General features: G+C 44.0%; 1 protein-coding gene across 2 annotated transcripts in view; it reads right to left on the reverse strand.

Moving 5' to 3' along the window:
* Nucleotides 1-12,848, reverse strand: part of fhod3b (formin homology 2 domain containing 3b) — a 403,456-nt gene that overhangs the window by 316,896 nt on the left and 73,712 nt on the right. For both annotated transcript variants that reach the window (XM_049480538.1, XM_049480537.1), the window contains exon 3: nt 576-640. In XM_049480538.1, coding sequence (XP_049336495.1) covers nt 576-640 — 65 coding nt within the window. The remainder of the gene's footprint in view (nt 1-575; nt 641-12,848) is intronic.

Genomic DNA, 12,848 nt, shown 5'->3' on the forward strand with positions numbered 1-12,848 from the left:
ATTAAACTTTTGGCCGAGGGTTAAAAAACACGAATATGAAACACTAATATCCCAGCAGATTAATAATTAATAAATTAATAAATTTACCTCAGCAGTGCTATTTTAAAACAATGTTTACTTCAGCAGTGCTACTGAGGTCATATGTGAGTACATTTTTTAAATTAGCTCAGCTGATATTTATACAAGTAAAGAGTAAAAATTAACCTTAAACTGGCTGTTTTGCTCTCCCTGCCAGTGGGAGTGTGGGCCTGCCTGCACTGTCAAAAGAATTCTTAATTTCAGAGCAAACACTGCAATATGACTGTAAATGAATTTGCCATCATAAAGTATTAGGTTTTCTCACTCATTTTTGATATATATTTGGTGCATTCCTTAAAAACATGTGGTAAAATATTAAGCATGGTGTTTTTGCAGGGTTTCATAAATGCTGCCACTGTTTTACCAATGAATAAGTTAAATTGCTTAAATGTATTTTTTAAAGAATATATTTTTTGAACATCAACTCAGACACTGTGTCCACCTGCGATCAGCTTACACCTAGACTACTACAGCTGGTGAAGCGTTGGGTTACTCACCGATACAGGCATGCACTCTGACCGACAGCTGCGTCCTCAGGATAACACTGTGCTTCTTGCCCCTCCTGCAGATCAAAGAAACACAAGCGTTACACTTAGTCTATTCAGTACAGTCAGTATTTAATACATAACTTACTGTATATGGGTGATGGACATATTTAGCTGAAAAAAAAAAAAATTTTTCTTATCTCCAAATTAAGTCACAGAAATCACTGGGTTATATTCAACCAAGTCTTATCTTTCCAAATCTATATATTCCCAAAACATTGACAAAAGTGATGTTGCAGTGATGTTACCAGAACTTTTAAAAACATTAAATATGCTATAGAAGGCACAAAAGAGCAACAGTGGAGGAGCCAGAACTCAAAGGCAGAACCCATCCTCCTCAGCTCAACAACAGGGAGCACAACAGATAACAGAACTAAAATAAGTGGCTTTTCTATTTTTCTGTGTGTACATTTAAAAAAAAAAAAGTAAAAAAAAAAAATTAATCAAAAACGGAACATAAAACATCTTGTGCCCATGACAAACACGACAAATTCTTCAATTCTATGAGTCATCTTAAAAAAAGCAAAAAAAATTTTCAATATAATCTTTATCGGAGTTTTAAGCATGTCTCCAGCATCCTGAGATGCCACAGCCCTTCAGTTTGTTCTTCCTAGACAGCCACACGGCCAGCTTAGCCTGGCCCAACATAAAATGATATATAATGAATAAAGATTTTGAGTGTTTACTCTCTGTCACAGAACATACACAAACTGCTAACAGGGGGGATGATGTGTGCTATGTGTCTATTTGTGGCCACAGCCCCATGGACTATCCGCCACTGTAGATCAGCCATTCACTTCTCTATAGAGACCTCCACCAGCTTGTGGGGAAGAGCCCAGGTCCAACACCCCCAACCATCTACTCTCCTTTATCCCAGTCAGGGACCATTAATGTTGCACCTTGACACACGTCTCATACAGAGCTTTTTTGTGATTGCCACCAAAGATGACAGCTGTGGTCTCTGAAAGGACAGAATAGATCCTTACACCTCCTGAAAATCCACTGCTGCTGCAGAGCCGTATACAGATGGAAGTGAATACACATATTCAACAGCGTCTTGTCCCAGCTTCTCCCTGAAGCGTGAGGGGAGTGCAGCAATCACCTCACCCAGAAGCCTCTCCATCAGACGGCTGGACTGGACAACAGTCTCTGTTTTCCAGTTTTCACCAGATCTCAGTCCATCAACAGTGATACTGTTGTAGGCACTGTCAAAAGTATCTGGAGTCTAAAATACGTGACTTTATTAAAGGGTTATAAAACAATGGCTCTTCCTTAATGGTCGTAAAAGGTGCATCCACTCTGTCAATGTTCAGAAACGTCATCAAGATGACGCCGAGCATGGCTGCCGTGTTGCGAGCTCCCACTTACTTTTGCAGTTTTTCTTTGTTTTTGTGTTTGTTCATCACTCTTTTTGCACTCGCGTGGTTCTCTCTGCACCGCGCCGACAGATCCAAAGAGCTCTCCGGGAAAAGCAAGGGAGGTGGTGTATTTTTTTTTTATCAACAATGCTTGGTGTGATCGGAGGAACGTACATTTCATCGAGTCTTTCTGCTCGCCGAAGCTGGAATATCTGATCATCTCCTGCCGGCCGGTGTGGCTACCCCATGAGATTATGGGACTGTGTTTAGCAGCAGTGTACATACAACTGCGCACGGACTCGGAATTCGCACTCGGGAAGCTACACGAGGCCATCAACAAGCAGATGACTCTAACATCTGGGATGCCTACAAAGCCCTCCAAAGACTGCCTACACCACCTGTATGAATGACTGGCGACCTGTTGCACTAACCTCCATCAGCAGCACACACCTTTTCTACAATACCATCCCAGTTTTTGTGCAGAGGAAACTCTCGCACAAATATCTAAAACTCTGAGGAGAGCTTGATCATCGGCCTTATGCTTCAAAAAGACAGTCACATCTTCGACATATGCCGATAAAACCACTTGTTTCTCCAAGCCCCTAAAATAAAATCTCTCTTAGTCTATTCTACAAAGGTTGACGGCCAAACTGTATAACTGGCCACTTAGTTGGCACCCTTATCTAATCCCTCTTCCCATATTTAAGGGTTCACTAAGGCCACCTCCAACCTTTAAAATTAAGGAGGCCTCAGAGTACAGCACATTCAACCATGTCAAGAAAACCTTTTGCAACATTTGAAACAAATAAAAATGGTCAACTCAATCAAATGCCTCTCACATATCTCACATGTCCATATTACTCAGGTCAATGATATCTCTGACCAAAAACAGATTGTCTATTATAGTGTAACTGGGTATGCAGTATGACTGATTTGTGTGTATTATTGTATGCAAGCAAAATTTCAGTTCTTCTTAAGTCCCAGATCCCCTTTCTTTGGCAGCAGTGAGAGCACAGCCCGTGAAGAACTCATCAGTAACCTGACTTCCTAGCTAGCTGAAGCTAAGCTAACCCCTCAGCTGCATTCCCCAGCTCTTCCCGCAGAGTGTGAAAATCTATGCACGATTTTGATGGCAGAGCTTACAAACACACTCTCTACACTACTGATTTCAGCATTGGAGAAGGCACTAGCTCCAATTTTAGTTTCGCCTCCTCCTGTTGCTGTTATGAAAAAAATCAAAATTAAAAAAAGAATTCCTTATACACCTCACTTCAGTATTAAACAATGACCAGAAAAAAAAAGAAAAAAAAAAATATATATATATATATATATATATATATATATATATATATTTATATATATATAATAAATGTGATCTTTGATACACCACAAATGTTCTCTTGAAGTAGAGTGTAAATAAACTTCAACTCTTGAACTTCACTCTATTGAAATGGTCCAGAAATCAAATTAGCGCCGTTTCAGTCCTTTAACGAGTATGTATTCTACTTGGTATGGAGCTTGTCCATTTAGTTCAGAGAAGAAGAAAAAAAATTGTCTCTCTCAAAAAAAATGGTCTCTCCAAGGAAAAATAAGCGCACACAAAAAACAAAAAAAAAACTATGGGTACCCATAAAAAACTGTTTGAGATCTCTGGCCCCACCTGCAGTCCAGTAAGAATAGCCAAACTCAGATTTCCTCACTCTGACACAGCATTGAAATCCAGCGCTTGTTACGGTTCTCAGTCCTCCTGCACCCGTTCCTCAGTGCAGTCCACAGCCTATCGTAATAAGAGAAGTTAAGCATGTACGAAAGGCAAATGGAGGGCTTCAGTACAGCAAGAAGCTATTTAGCCGCTAGTAAATGCAGCTGCTTCGGAGCTCAACTTTTAGCGACCAGCTTCTGCAGCACAAAGTCGTATTCTGAAACTATTTTTCTATATTCATATTCCAAATATTTAATGCAAAACAACAAAACTAAAATACATTTCGTTTTAAACCGTTATTGCAGCTCATAAAACATTTTTTTAAAAGTTTTTAACAGTTTAGCATAGAACCGAAGCATATGAAATACACAGCTTCGTATGTTATCCTATAAGAGCTATAGCTAAAATATATATTGCTGCAGAGGACATTTGGCTTAAATGCACCTACAAATAAATCACACACCATGTTGAAAATAGTGCAAATTTTATACCCTTTTAACAGAATGGAAACTAACTCTATAATCAAGCAGTCAACCAGGTAATAGGGAACCAAAATACTGCTTAATAGCACCAAATAACCACTAATAAAATCAATCTGCTCATTTTTATAAACCGAATATTATAAATTAAATATTCAGAGAACCTACCTATCATAATAAGTTAAGCATGAATGAGAGACAAATGGAGGGCTTCAGTACAGCAAGAAGCTATTTAGCTGCTAGTAAATGCAGCTGCTTCGGAGCTCAACTTTTAGCGACCAGCTTCTGCAGCACAAAGTCGTATTCTGAGACTCTCCGCTCGCTCCCACGCTATACATTATAATGAGCCCATGCCGTCGTAAATGGCGCGAGTTACTATGGCGACCAATACTTAACAAAATACGGCAGAAACAGCCTTCTCTTAAAGGGCCAGGCTCTTAATTTCAGTGCATTGCATTTCACACTGTATTAAAACTGACATACGGGTTACATCATCCCCTGCTTAGATTCTGACGTCCTCGTCAGATTTACTACTAAGTAGTTGTGTTATACTTTCTAATTGTTGCTGAAAAGAGATCAAGAATTTACAGAGCATGACCTCTGGAGTGGTAGAGGTTACTGTTTGCTGTTTACAGCTGGCTTGATACCCCACCTCATAGTCTGCCAGGTACACAGGTGTTATTTTAGCCTTACGTGGCCTACTTGTTGCAACTGGACTTTCTTCTGCAAAAGTCATTGTGTCCGTACCCTCAACTTCCATGATCTCATCACTCAACTCAGTTCTTTCCAACACATCTTGTTCTTTTTTTTTGTTCTGATGAAGTTAGAACAAATTCCGGAGCTCTAGAATTAAGGGGAGAGTAACATTCTTCCAAAGACAGATCCTCATGGAGTGGAGGAATATGTTCTTCGAATTCTTCTCCTTGAGACATTTCTTGAGAGCGGTGAGATGCTCCAATTACTGACTGTTGCTTTTGCTCAGCTTGTTCCTCAACTCCCAAGTCAACAGGCAAGAATCCACATGGAAGCAATAGGTCGAGATGCAGTACTCTTTCACGCCCATCAACATCTTCAGGTTTTACTACATAAATTGGCAAGTTTTCATCAGGCTTCTACTACAGTGTATACTGTCGGTTCCCATCTGTCTGCTATCTTGTGTTTTCTTCGCAGGCCCACATTGCGCACAAGAACCCTATCGCCCACCTCAATTACAGATGTGGTCACTTTTGCATCCCATCTCTCTTTATTCAGCTTTAGCCTCTTTTCAGCTTTCTCAGAGGCAAGGTAGGCTTGTTTAAGCCTGTTCTTTAAATCCCGCACATATTGAGAGTGTGTTTGGCGTTTGGAACCTTCTGGATTGATTCCAAAACAGAGATCAATAGGGAGGCGAGGCTCTCTCCCAAACATCAAAAGGAAAGGTGCTTCTACTGTTACATCATTGTGGGTGCAGTTGTACAAATGCACCAATGGACGCACATACCTCTGCCAGTGTTCTTTCTTCTTGTCATTTAAAGTCCCTAATAGGTCCAACAAAGTCCTATTAAATCTTTCTACAGGGTTGCCTTTAGGGTGATATGATGTAGTTCTAGGTTTTACACCAGAGATCTTACAAAGTTTAGATACCACTTCAGATTCGCACCCTGATCACTGTGGATGCGATGGGGGAAACCATAATGGCTCATAAAGTTCTCCCACAGTACTGAGGCCACAGTCTTTGATGTCTGATCGCGAGTCGGGTATGCTTGGGCATATTTAGTGAAGCTGTCAGTTACAACTAAAATGTTTCTAATATCCTTTGAGTCAGGTTCCAGGGTCAAGAAGTCTATACAGACTAACTCCAAAGGCTGACTGGTTCGGATGTTTACCAATTGTGCTGCTTTTTGTGGTCTGGCTTTGCATCTTAAGCATCGCTCACACTGCTTACATTTCTCCTCAATGTACTTAGTCATATTTGGCCAATAAAATCTAGCTCTGGCTAGCTCCACTGTCCTCTCAATTCCCATGTGACCTGTTTCATCGTGGATGCGTTCACTCTGCGTTCTCTCTGCCTATGACTGGAAGGTAAAACGAGTTGGTAAAATGGTTCACCCCTTCGACTTGTGCTTTTGTGATAAAGAACTCCCTGCTGAAGCATCAGTTTAGCTCGTTCTTTTAGAAGGAGACTTACTTCAGCTGAATGGTGTCTATTCAGAGAGTTTAAAGGTCCTGCACTCTCCATCAACTCAATCACAACATACAAGTTTCTGTCCTCCCTTTGCAGCTGATACCAGTCGTCAGTGGTCATCCCTGGGAGTGCTTCCTGCCCAAGCCATAGCTCTGGCATCTCAAAGTCATCCGGAACTGCATCCTCATTAACCAGAAGTGAACTCTTGGCCTTCTTCTGCTGCGTTGCACATGGCCATCACGTTATGTCTCATGCATATTGTTTTTATTGCTTCTGCACCAAAACTATGAACGTCCCTGTGTGAGCAATGGGCACGTTCTAATAGTCTAATAGTCTCTAATAGACTCCTCATCCTCAGTTAGGGTTTCCTGTGGAATCCTTGAGAGAGCATCTGCATCTACATTCTGTTTTCCAGACTTGTAGTGAATGTCAAAGTCATACATGGAGATAGCAGCAAGCCATCTGTGGCTAGTAGCATCAAATTTGGCACTGGTGAGGACATATGTCAAGGGGTTATTATCAGTGAGAACTTCAAAATTTGCACCGTACAAGTAATCATGAAATTTCTCACTAATAGCCCATTTAAGAGCTAGGAACTCCAGCTTATGGGCTGGGTAGTTTTTTCACATTTTGTCAGACCACGACATGCATAAGCCACAACTCTAGTCTTGCCTTCTTGGACCTGATACAGGGATGCCCCTATACCAGTCATGCTGGCATCTGTATGGGGTACATATGGGAGTCTCCAGTCCGCGAAACCCAGGAAAGGCGTGGAAGTTAACTTGTCAACAATGTTCTTAAAAGCGACTTGACATTCTTCGCTCCACCTGTCAGTCAGTGATTTGGATCTTGTTTGGTACCCATATTTTTAACCTTTTCTTCTTGTTGAGAACTCTCATTTTAAGAGATCATTTAAAGGCCTAACAATCTTGGCATAGTCACAGACAAATCTTCGATAATAACCTGAGAAACCCAGAAATGACCTCAGTTCTTTAGCTGTGGTTGGTACAGGCCAATTTTTGATGGCCAAGGCCTTGTCTGGATCAGGCTGGATTCCTTCAGCAGAGATGACATGCCCAAGGTATGCACACGCATCACTCTTTCTTTGTGTTCTTCTAGAGTGTCTGAGAATATAAATAAATCATTAAGAAATACAATAACTTCTTTAAGATTCAGTCCTAAAGTTACTTTCTCTATCGTTCTCTGAAAGGTGGCTGGGGAGTTGGTCAGGCCTTGCGGAAGCCTGCGAAACTGCCAGTTTCCAAAGGGAGTAGTGAACGCAGTTTTGGTGCGGTCAGTTGGCTCTACCTCCAGCTGGTAATAACCACTTTTGAGATTGAGAACAGTGAACCATTTTGATCCTGCAAGAAGGCAAAAGGTCTCTTCGATGCATGGTATGGGATAGGCATATTTTAGTTAGATTGTTTAGCTTGCGATAGTCCACAACCATTCTAAGATCGCCATTCTTCTTACGGACAAGGACTATGGCTGATGCATAGGGGCTGTTAGATTCTTCTATGATGCCACAAGCCAGCAACTCTTGCAAGTGACGCCTTAAGTCCTCAAAATCAGCAGGACAGACCCGTTTCGTTCGCTCCTTAAATGGGACGTGGGGTTCCAACTCGATACGATGAGTGATGCCAGACACACTTCCAATGTCAAGGTCGTGTTTGGAGAAGGCATGAGACACTTCTTTCTTGAATAGTTCTAAAATATGCTCTTTATACTCTGGAGCAATAGGGCTAGAACCAAACTCAAGCTGCAGATCAGTGTCAGAGGTGGAGCTAGTTTGCTTTGCAGGAAAGCCAAGGAAGGAATAAGCTACATGCTTGGGAATGGAGTCAGGGCTGTTGGAAGTGGTAAGGGACAAAGGCACAGCCCAATCAATGGGCGAACATTCTGCAATGACACACTTTGGGAGAAGCATGATGTTACGACAGGAGGTATTCCTCACAGTCATTTTAAACACCAGATTGTGGCTTCAATTCCACAATCTGGTCATGGACTAGCAGCCCTCCAGGTACATGGCAGTCTTGTGGCTCTCCTATAACTGCTTTAAATGTTTGTCCACTGCATTTTCCAGATCCCTTTAAGCACGCATACTTGATTTCTCTTTACTCGCACTGGGGTCTTGCTACTCAGCTTCACGCGTAGTGCATTAGCCCTCAAAGGTTGGGATTGTGGCTGCATACAGCATTCAGAGTATACCGCTGCCCAATTAGCATGCAGTGGCAAAGAATTTAAAAACTGTGAGCCACCCTTCTTTTTGCAGACAGAGATGAGTTGTCAAACTATCAATGGCACTCTTTTGTTGTATGACTGGTCAGGACTGACTAGAGCCAGGATATTAAATGTTTGACTAGTGGCACAGACATTTTTAGGAAAACGAATGTCAACTTCTATGTAGCCTTAATAGGGCACTATTTGACCTGCTGCTCCTTCTATCTGAAGTAAGTCTACAATGGAGCATATATCTCTGTGTGAAAGATGTTCCAAACAGAAAGACTGGGCTATAATGGACACTTGTGAAACAGTGTCTATCAGATAACTACACTGAACCCCATCAAGCCATGTGGTGCTTTCACATGAGTCCCCAACTAACCCGCTAGGCATGTTGTTGGCTTCAAAATACTTTGTGCATTAAGCTTTGGACATACAGGGCCTTGAACTTGTGGAACTTGTTTCATGAGCTCCTGCCTGTTCCACGATAGGAGCTCCCTCTAGTTTAAAGCTGAACTTGAGGTCCGAGCTGCTTGCTGCAGTAGCTGCCTTCCCTGATGTCTCTCGCACAGCTTCTGTTGTACCAAGATAACATTGACTGGATTGGGGCATTGCTGTAGAAGGTGGGAATCCTCTCCATACTTATTGCAGAATTTTCTTACTCTGGGGTGTTTTTCCACCGGTTTTGGAGAGTTTGACAGTGATGCATTTTTAGAAGCTACCTTAGGAGCAAAGGACATATTTCTCAACTTTTGAGTTTTCTGGGTGAGCTTGGTCTTGGCCACCTCAGCCTCTAACTCTTGGATCCTCTCCTCCAGCTGCTCTTGAGTACGAGAATTAGCGGCGGTCCTTCCGTCAGAAGTCATGTGTGTCCAGTTATGAACTTTGGTGCTACTGGAATTTAGGTGAAGCTTCCTCCTGGCTTCTTTTAGGAGACTGTCCTGTTCATGAGTTTGGATTTTTAGAAAAAGTTCTGAAAAGGTCATACATTTCTTAGCAGTCAGCCAATGCCTCTTTTAAATGCAGTGTGGCGATCAGCACATCATCCCAGCAGCCCCTAATGAACTGCTTTTATAGCTGCTCATCCGCATTTCCACCTGCAAGACCCTCACGCTCTACAACATCTTGTAGGAGGGAATGAAGTCTGCATAGATAGTCAGATGCCTTTTTCTCCCTGGTTTTGATGTGTCTCTAAAACTGAATATATAACTCCTCCCCTCCTGTAACACTCCCATAGACATTCTCCAACTCTTGAAGGTAGGCTCTAGGGGCTGCATTTTTGCCAATGCACAACGCTACATTCAGTGCAGGGGAGAGCAGACTGTCCAGTATTATTTGACGTTGTTGTTGACTTTCAGAAAGACTGGCATCACTCAAGACTTGTTTAGTATGTAATCACCATATGTTAAAGGCTACCTCGTTAGGGGGTTTGGGCAGGGCGCCAGAGAATACCCTTAATTTCCAAGGCGTTGGAGCGTGCACTTCTGGACCAAGCTTGACAACATGCTCTACTACTAAACGCTGCACATCTGTAGGAACAGGGAAAGCTGTGGATGTGCTTGAGGTGTGTGCTTGAGCAGTACTTGCATCCTTGCAAACTGGCACAGAATACTGTCTGCCAATGTGCCATCTAGATGCTGTATGTTTACTACACTGTCAAGAGTATCAAATGCTCTTTGCACGTCAGCTAAGGTAACTTTGTGACCTACTCTTTTTAAGATGACAGTTTACTCAGGGTCAAAATAATTTTTTGAACACAAATCCATGGCTTTGTACATGTGATGATAAAAAACCCTTATACTTTCACTTAGCACTTTGTGAAAATTTGCTAATGCTAAAGAGGCTCTGTGTGAACTCTATCGGTCTATCAGCGATCTGCAGAACAAACACCCAGACGGACTGTTTATTATCGCCGGAGATTTCAACCACGCAAATCTCAAGTCAGTGCTCCCTAAATTCCATCAACATTTTTGCAACGAGAGGAGCGAGCGCGCTGGATCTTGTTTACACAAACATCCCCAGCGCGTACCGGGCGGAGCCCCGCCCCCACCTCGCTTTCTCAGACCACATGTGTGTTTGGCTGACTCCAACATACACACCACTCATCAGACGCTCCAGACCAGTTCAGAAGCAGGTGAAAACCTGGCCGGCAGGCTCCATCTCTGCCCTTCAGGACTGTTTTGAGTGCACTGCATGGGACATGTTTAGGGAGGCTGCTACTGAAGGCGATTCTGTTGATTTGGAGGAGTATGCAGCATCAGTCACTGGCTACATCAGCAAGTGTATTGATGATGTCACTGTCTCCAAGACCATCACTACACGCCCAAACCAGAAGCCTTGGATGACTGCTGAGGTACGTGCGCTGCTGAGGACCCGCGACTCCGCCTTCAGAGTGGGTGACAAGGTGGCCCTGAGGAAAGCGAGAGCCGACCTGTCAAGAGCCATCAGAGAGGCAAAGCGCGCACACGCCCAGAGAATCCACAGCCACTTCAAGGACACGGGTGACGCGCGGTGTATGTGGCAGGGCATCCAGGCAATCACCAACTACAGGACAATGCCACCGTCCTGTGAACGTGATGCCTCCCTCCCTGATGCCCTGAACAACTTTTATGCACGGTTTGAGGCACAAAACAACACGATGGTGAGAAAGACCATGCCCAAGCCGGACGAGCAGGTGTTGTGCCTGACTGCAGTGGATGTGAGGAATACTCTGAGCAGAGTCAACCCACGAAAAGCTGCAGGACCAGACAACATCCCCGGCAGAGTGCTCAGGGAGTGCGCAGACCAGCTGACAGATGTTCTCACGGACATCTTCAACATCTCCCTGTGCAGCGCCACTGTCCCAACGTGCCTCAAGTCCACCACCATCGTTCCCGTGCCGAAGAAGTCCACAGTGTCCTGCCTCAATGACTACCGTCCCGTTGCACTTACACCCATCATCATGAAGTGCTTCGAGAGGCTAGTCATGAGGAACATCAAGACACGACTGCCCTCTTCACTGGACCCCCTGCAGTTTGCGTATCGTCCCAATCGCTCCACGGACGATGCCATCACCACCACCCTTCATCTCTCCCTCACCCACCTGGAGAAGAAGGACACTTACGTCAGAATGCTGTTTATAGACTTCAGTTCAGCATTCAACACCATCATCCCACAGAACCTCATCAGGAAGCTAAAATCGCTCGGCCTCAACACCCCCCTCTGCAACTGGATCCTGGACTTTCTGACGGGGAGACCCCAGTCAGTCCGGTTCGGGGGCAGCACCTCCAGCACCATCACACTGAACACTGGGTGTCCTGAGTCCTCTGCTGTTCACCCTGCTGACTCATGACTGTGCTGCAAAACACAGTTCTAACAGCTTTATCAAGTTCGCCGATGATACAACCGTGCTGGGTCTCATCACCAAAGGCGACGAGTCAGCATACAGAGAGGAGGTGCAGCGGCTGACAGACTGGTGTACAGTCAACAACCTTCACCTGAATGTGGACAAGACAAAGGAAATGGTTGTTGACTTCAGGAGAGCACAACACACCCACTCTCCACTCAACATCGACGGGTCCTCTGTGGAGATTGTTAAGAGCACCAAGTTCCTTGGTGTCCACTTAGCAGATAACCTCACCTGGACCCTGAACACCAGCTCTACAGCCAAGAAAGCCCAGCAGCGTCTCTACTTCCTCCGGAAGCTGAGAAAGGCCCGTCTCCCTCCACCCATCCTCACACTCTTCTATAGAGGGACCATTGAGAGCATCCTGAGCAGCTGCATCACTGCCTGGTTTGGGACCTGCACCGTCTCTGACCGCAAGACCCTCCAGCATATTGTGAGGACAGCTGAGAGGATCATCGGCGTCTCTCTCCCCTCCATCACGGACATTTACACCACCCGCAGCATCCGCAAAGCAACCAGCATTGTGAATGACCCCACTCATCCCTCACACAAACTGTTCTCCCTCCTGCCTTCGGGAAGAAGGTACCGCAGCATCCGGTCCAGCACGACCAGATTCTGCAACAGCTTCTACCCCCAAGCCATCAGACTCCTCAACTGCAGAGACTGAACTGATGTTTTTTCTGTACATGCACACACACTCTTACCCCACTTACCCCAGAAAATGGAAAGCACTAAAAACCCTACTACCTCACTGGACTCTATTGCACACTGTGTAATAGAGGTAATTACTACCTCACTGGTCTTTTTTGCACACTTTTTGCACACTGCATAATTTGCACACTGTCTTGTTATTTATTATTCTTTGTCTGTATTGTGTTGTATTGTCTGTCTGCACTTTTGTACTGTTGCACTATTGT

This window comes from Astyanax mexicanus, chromosome 6, assembly GCF_023375975.1.
Source record: "Astyanax mexicanus isolate ESR-SI-001 chromosome 6, AstMex3_surface, whole genome shotgun sequence".
NCBI classification, from domain to species: domain Eukaryota; kingdom Metazoa; phylum Chordata; class Actinopteri; order Characiformes; family Acestrorhamphidae; genus Astyanax; species Astyanax mexicanus.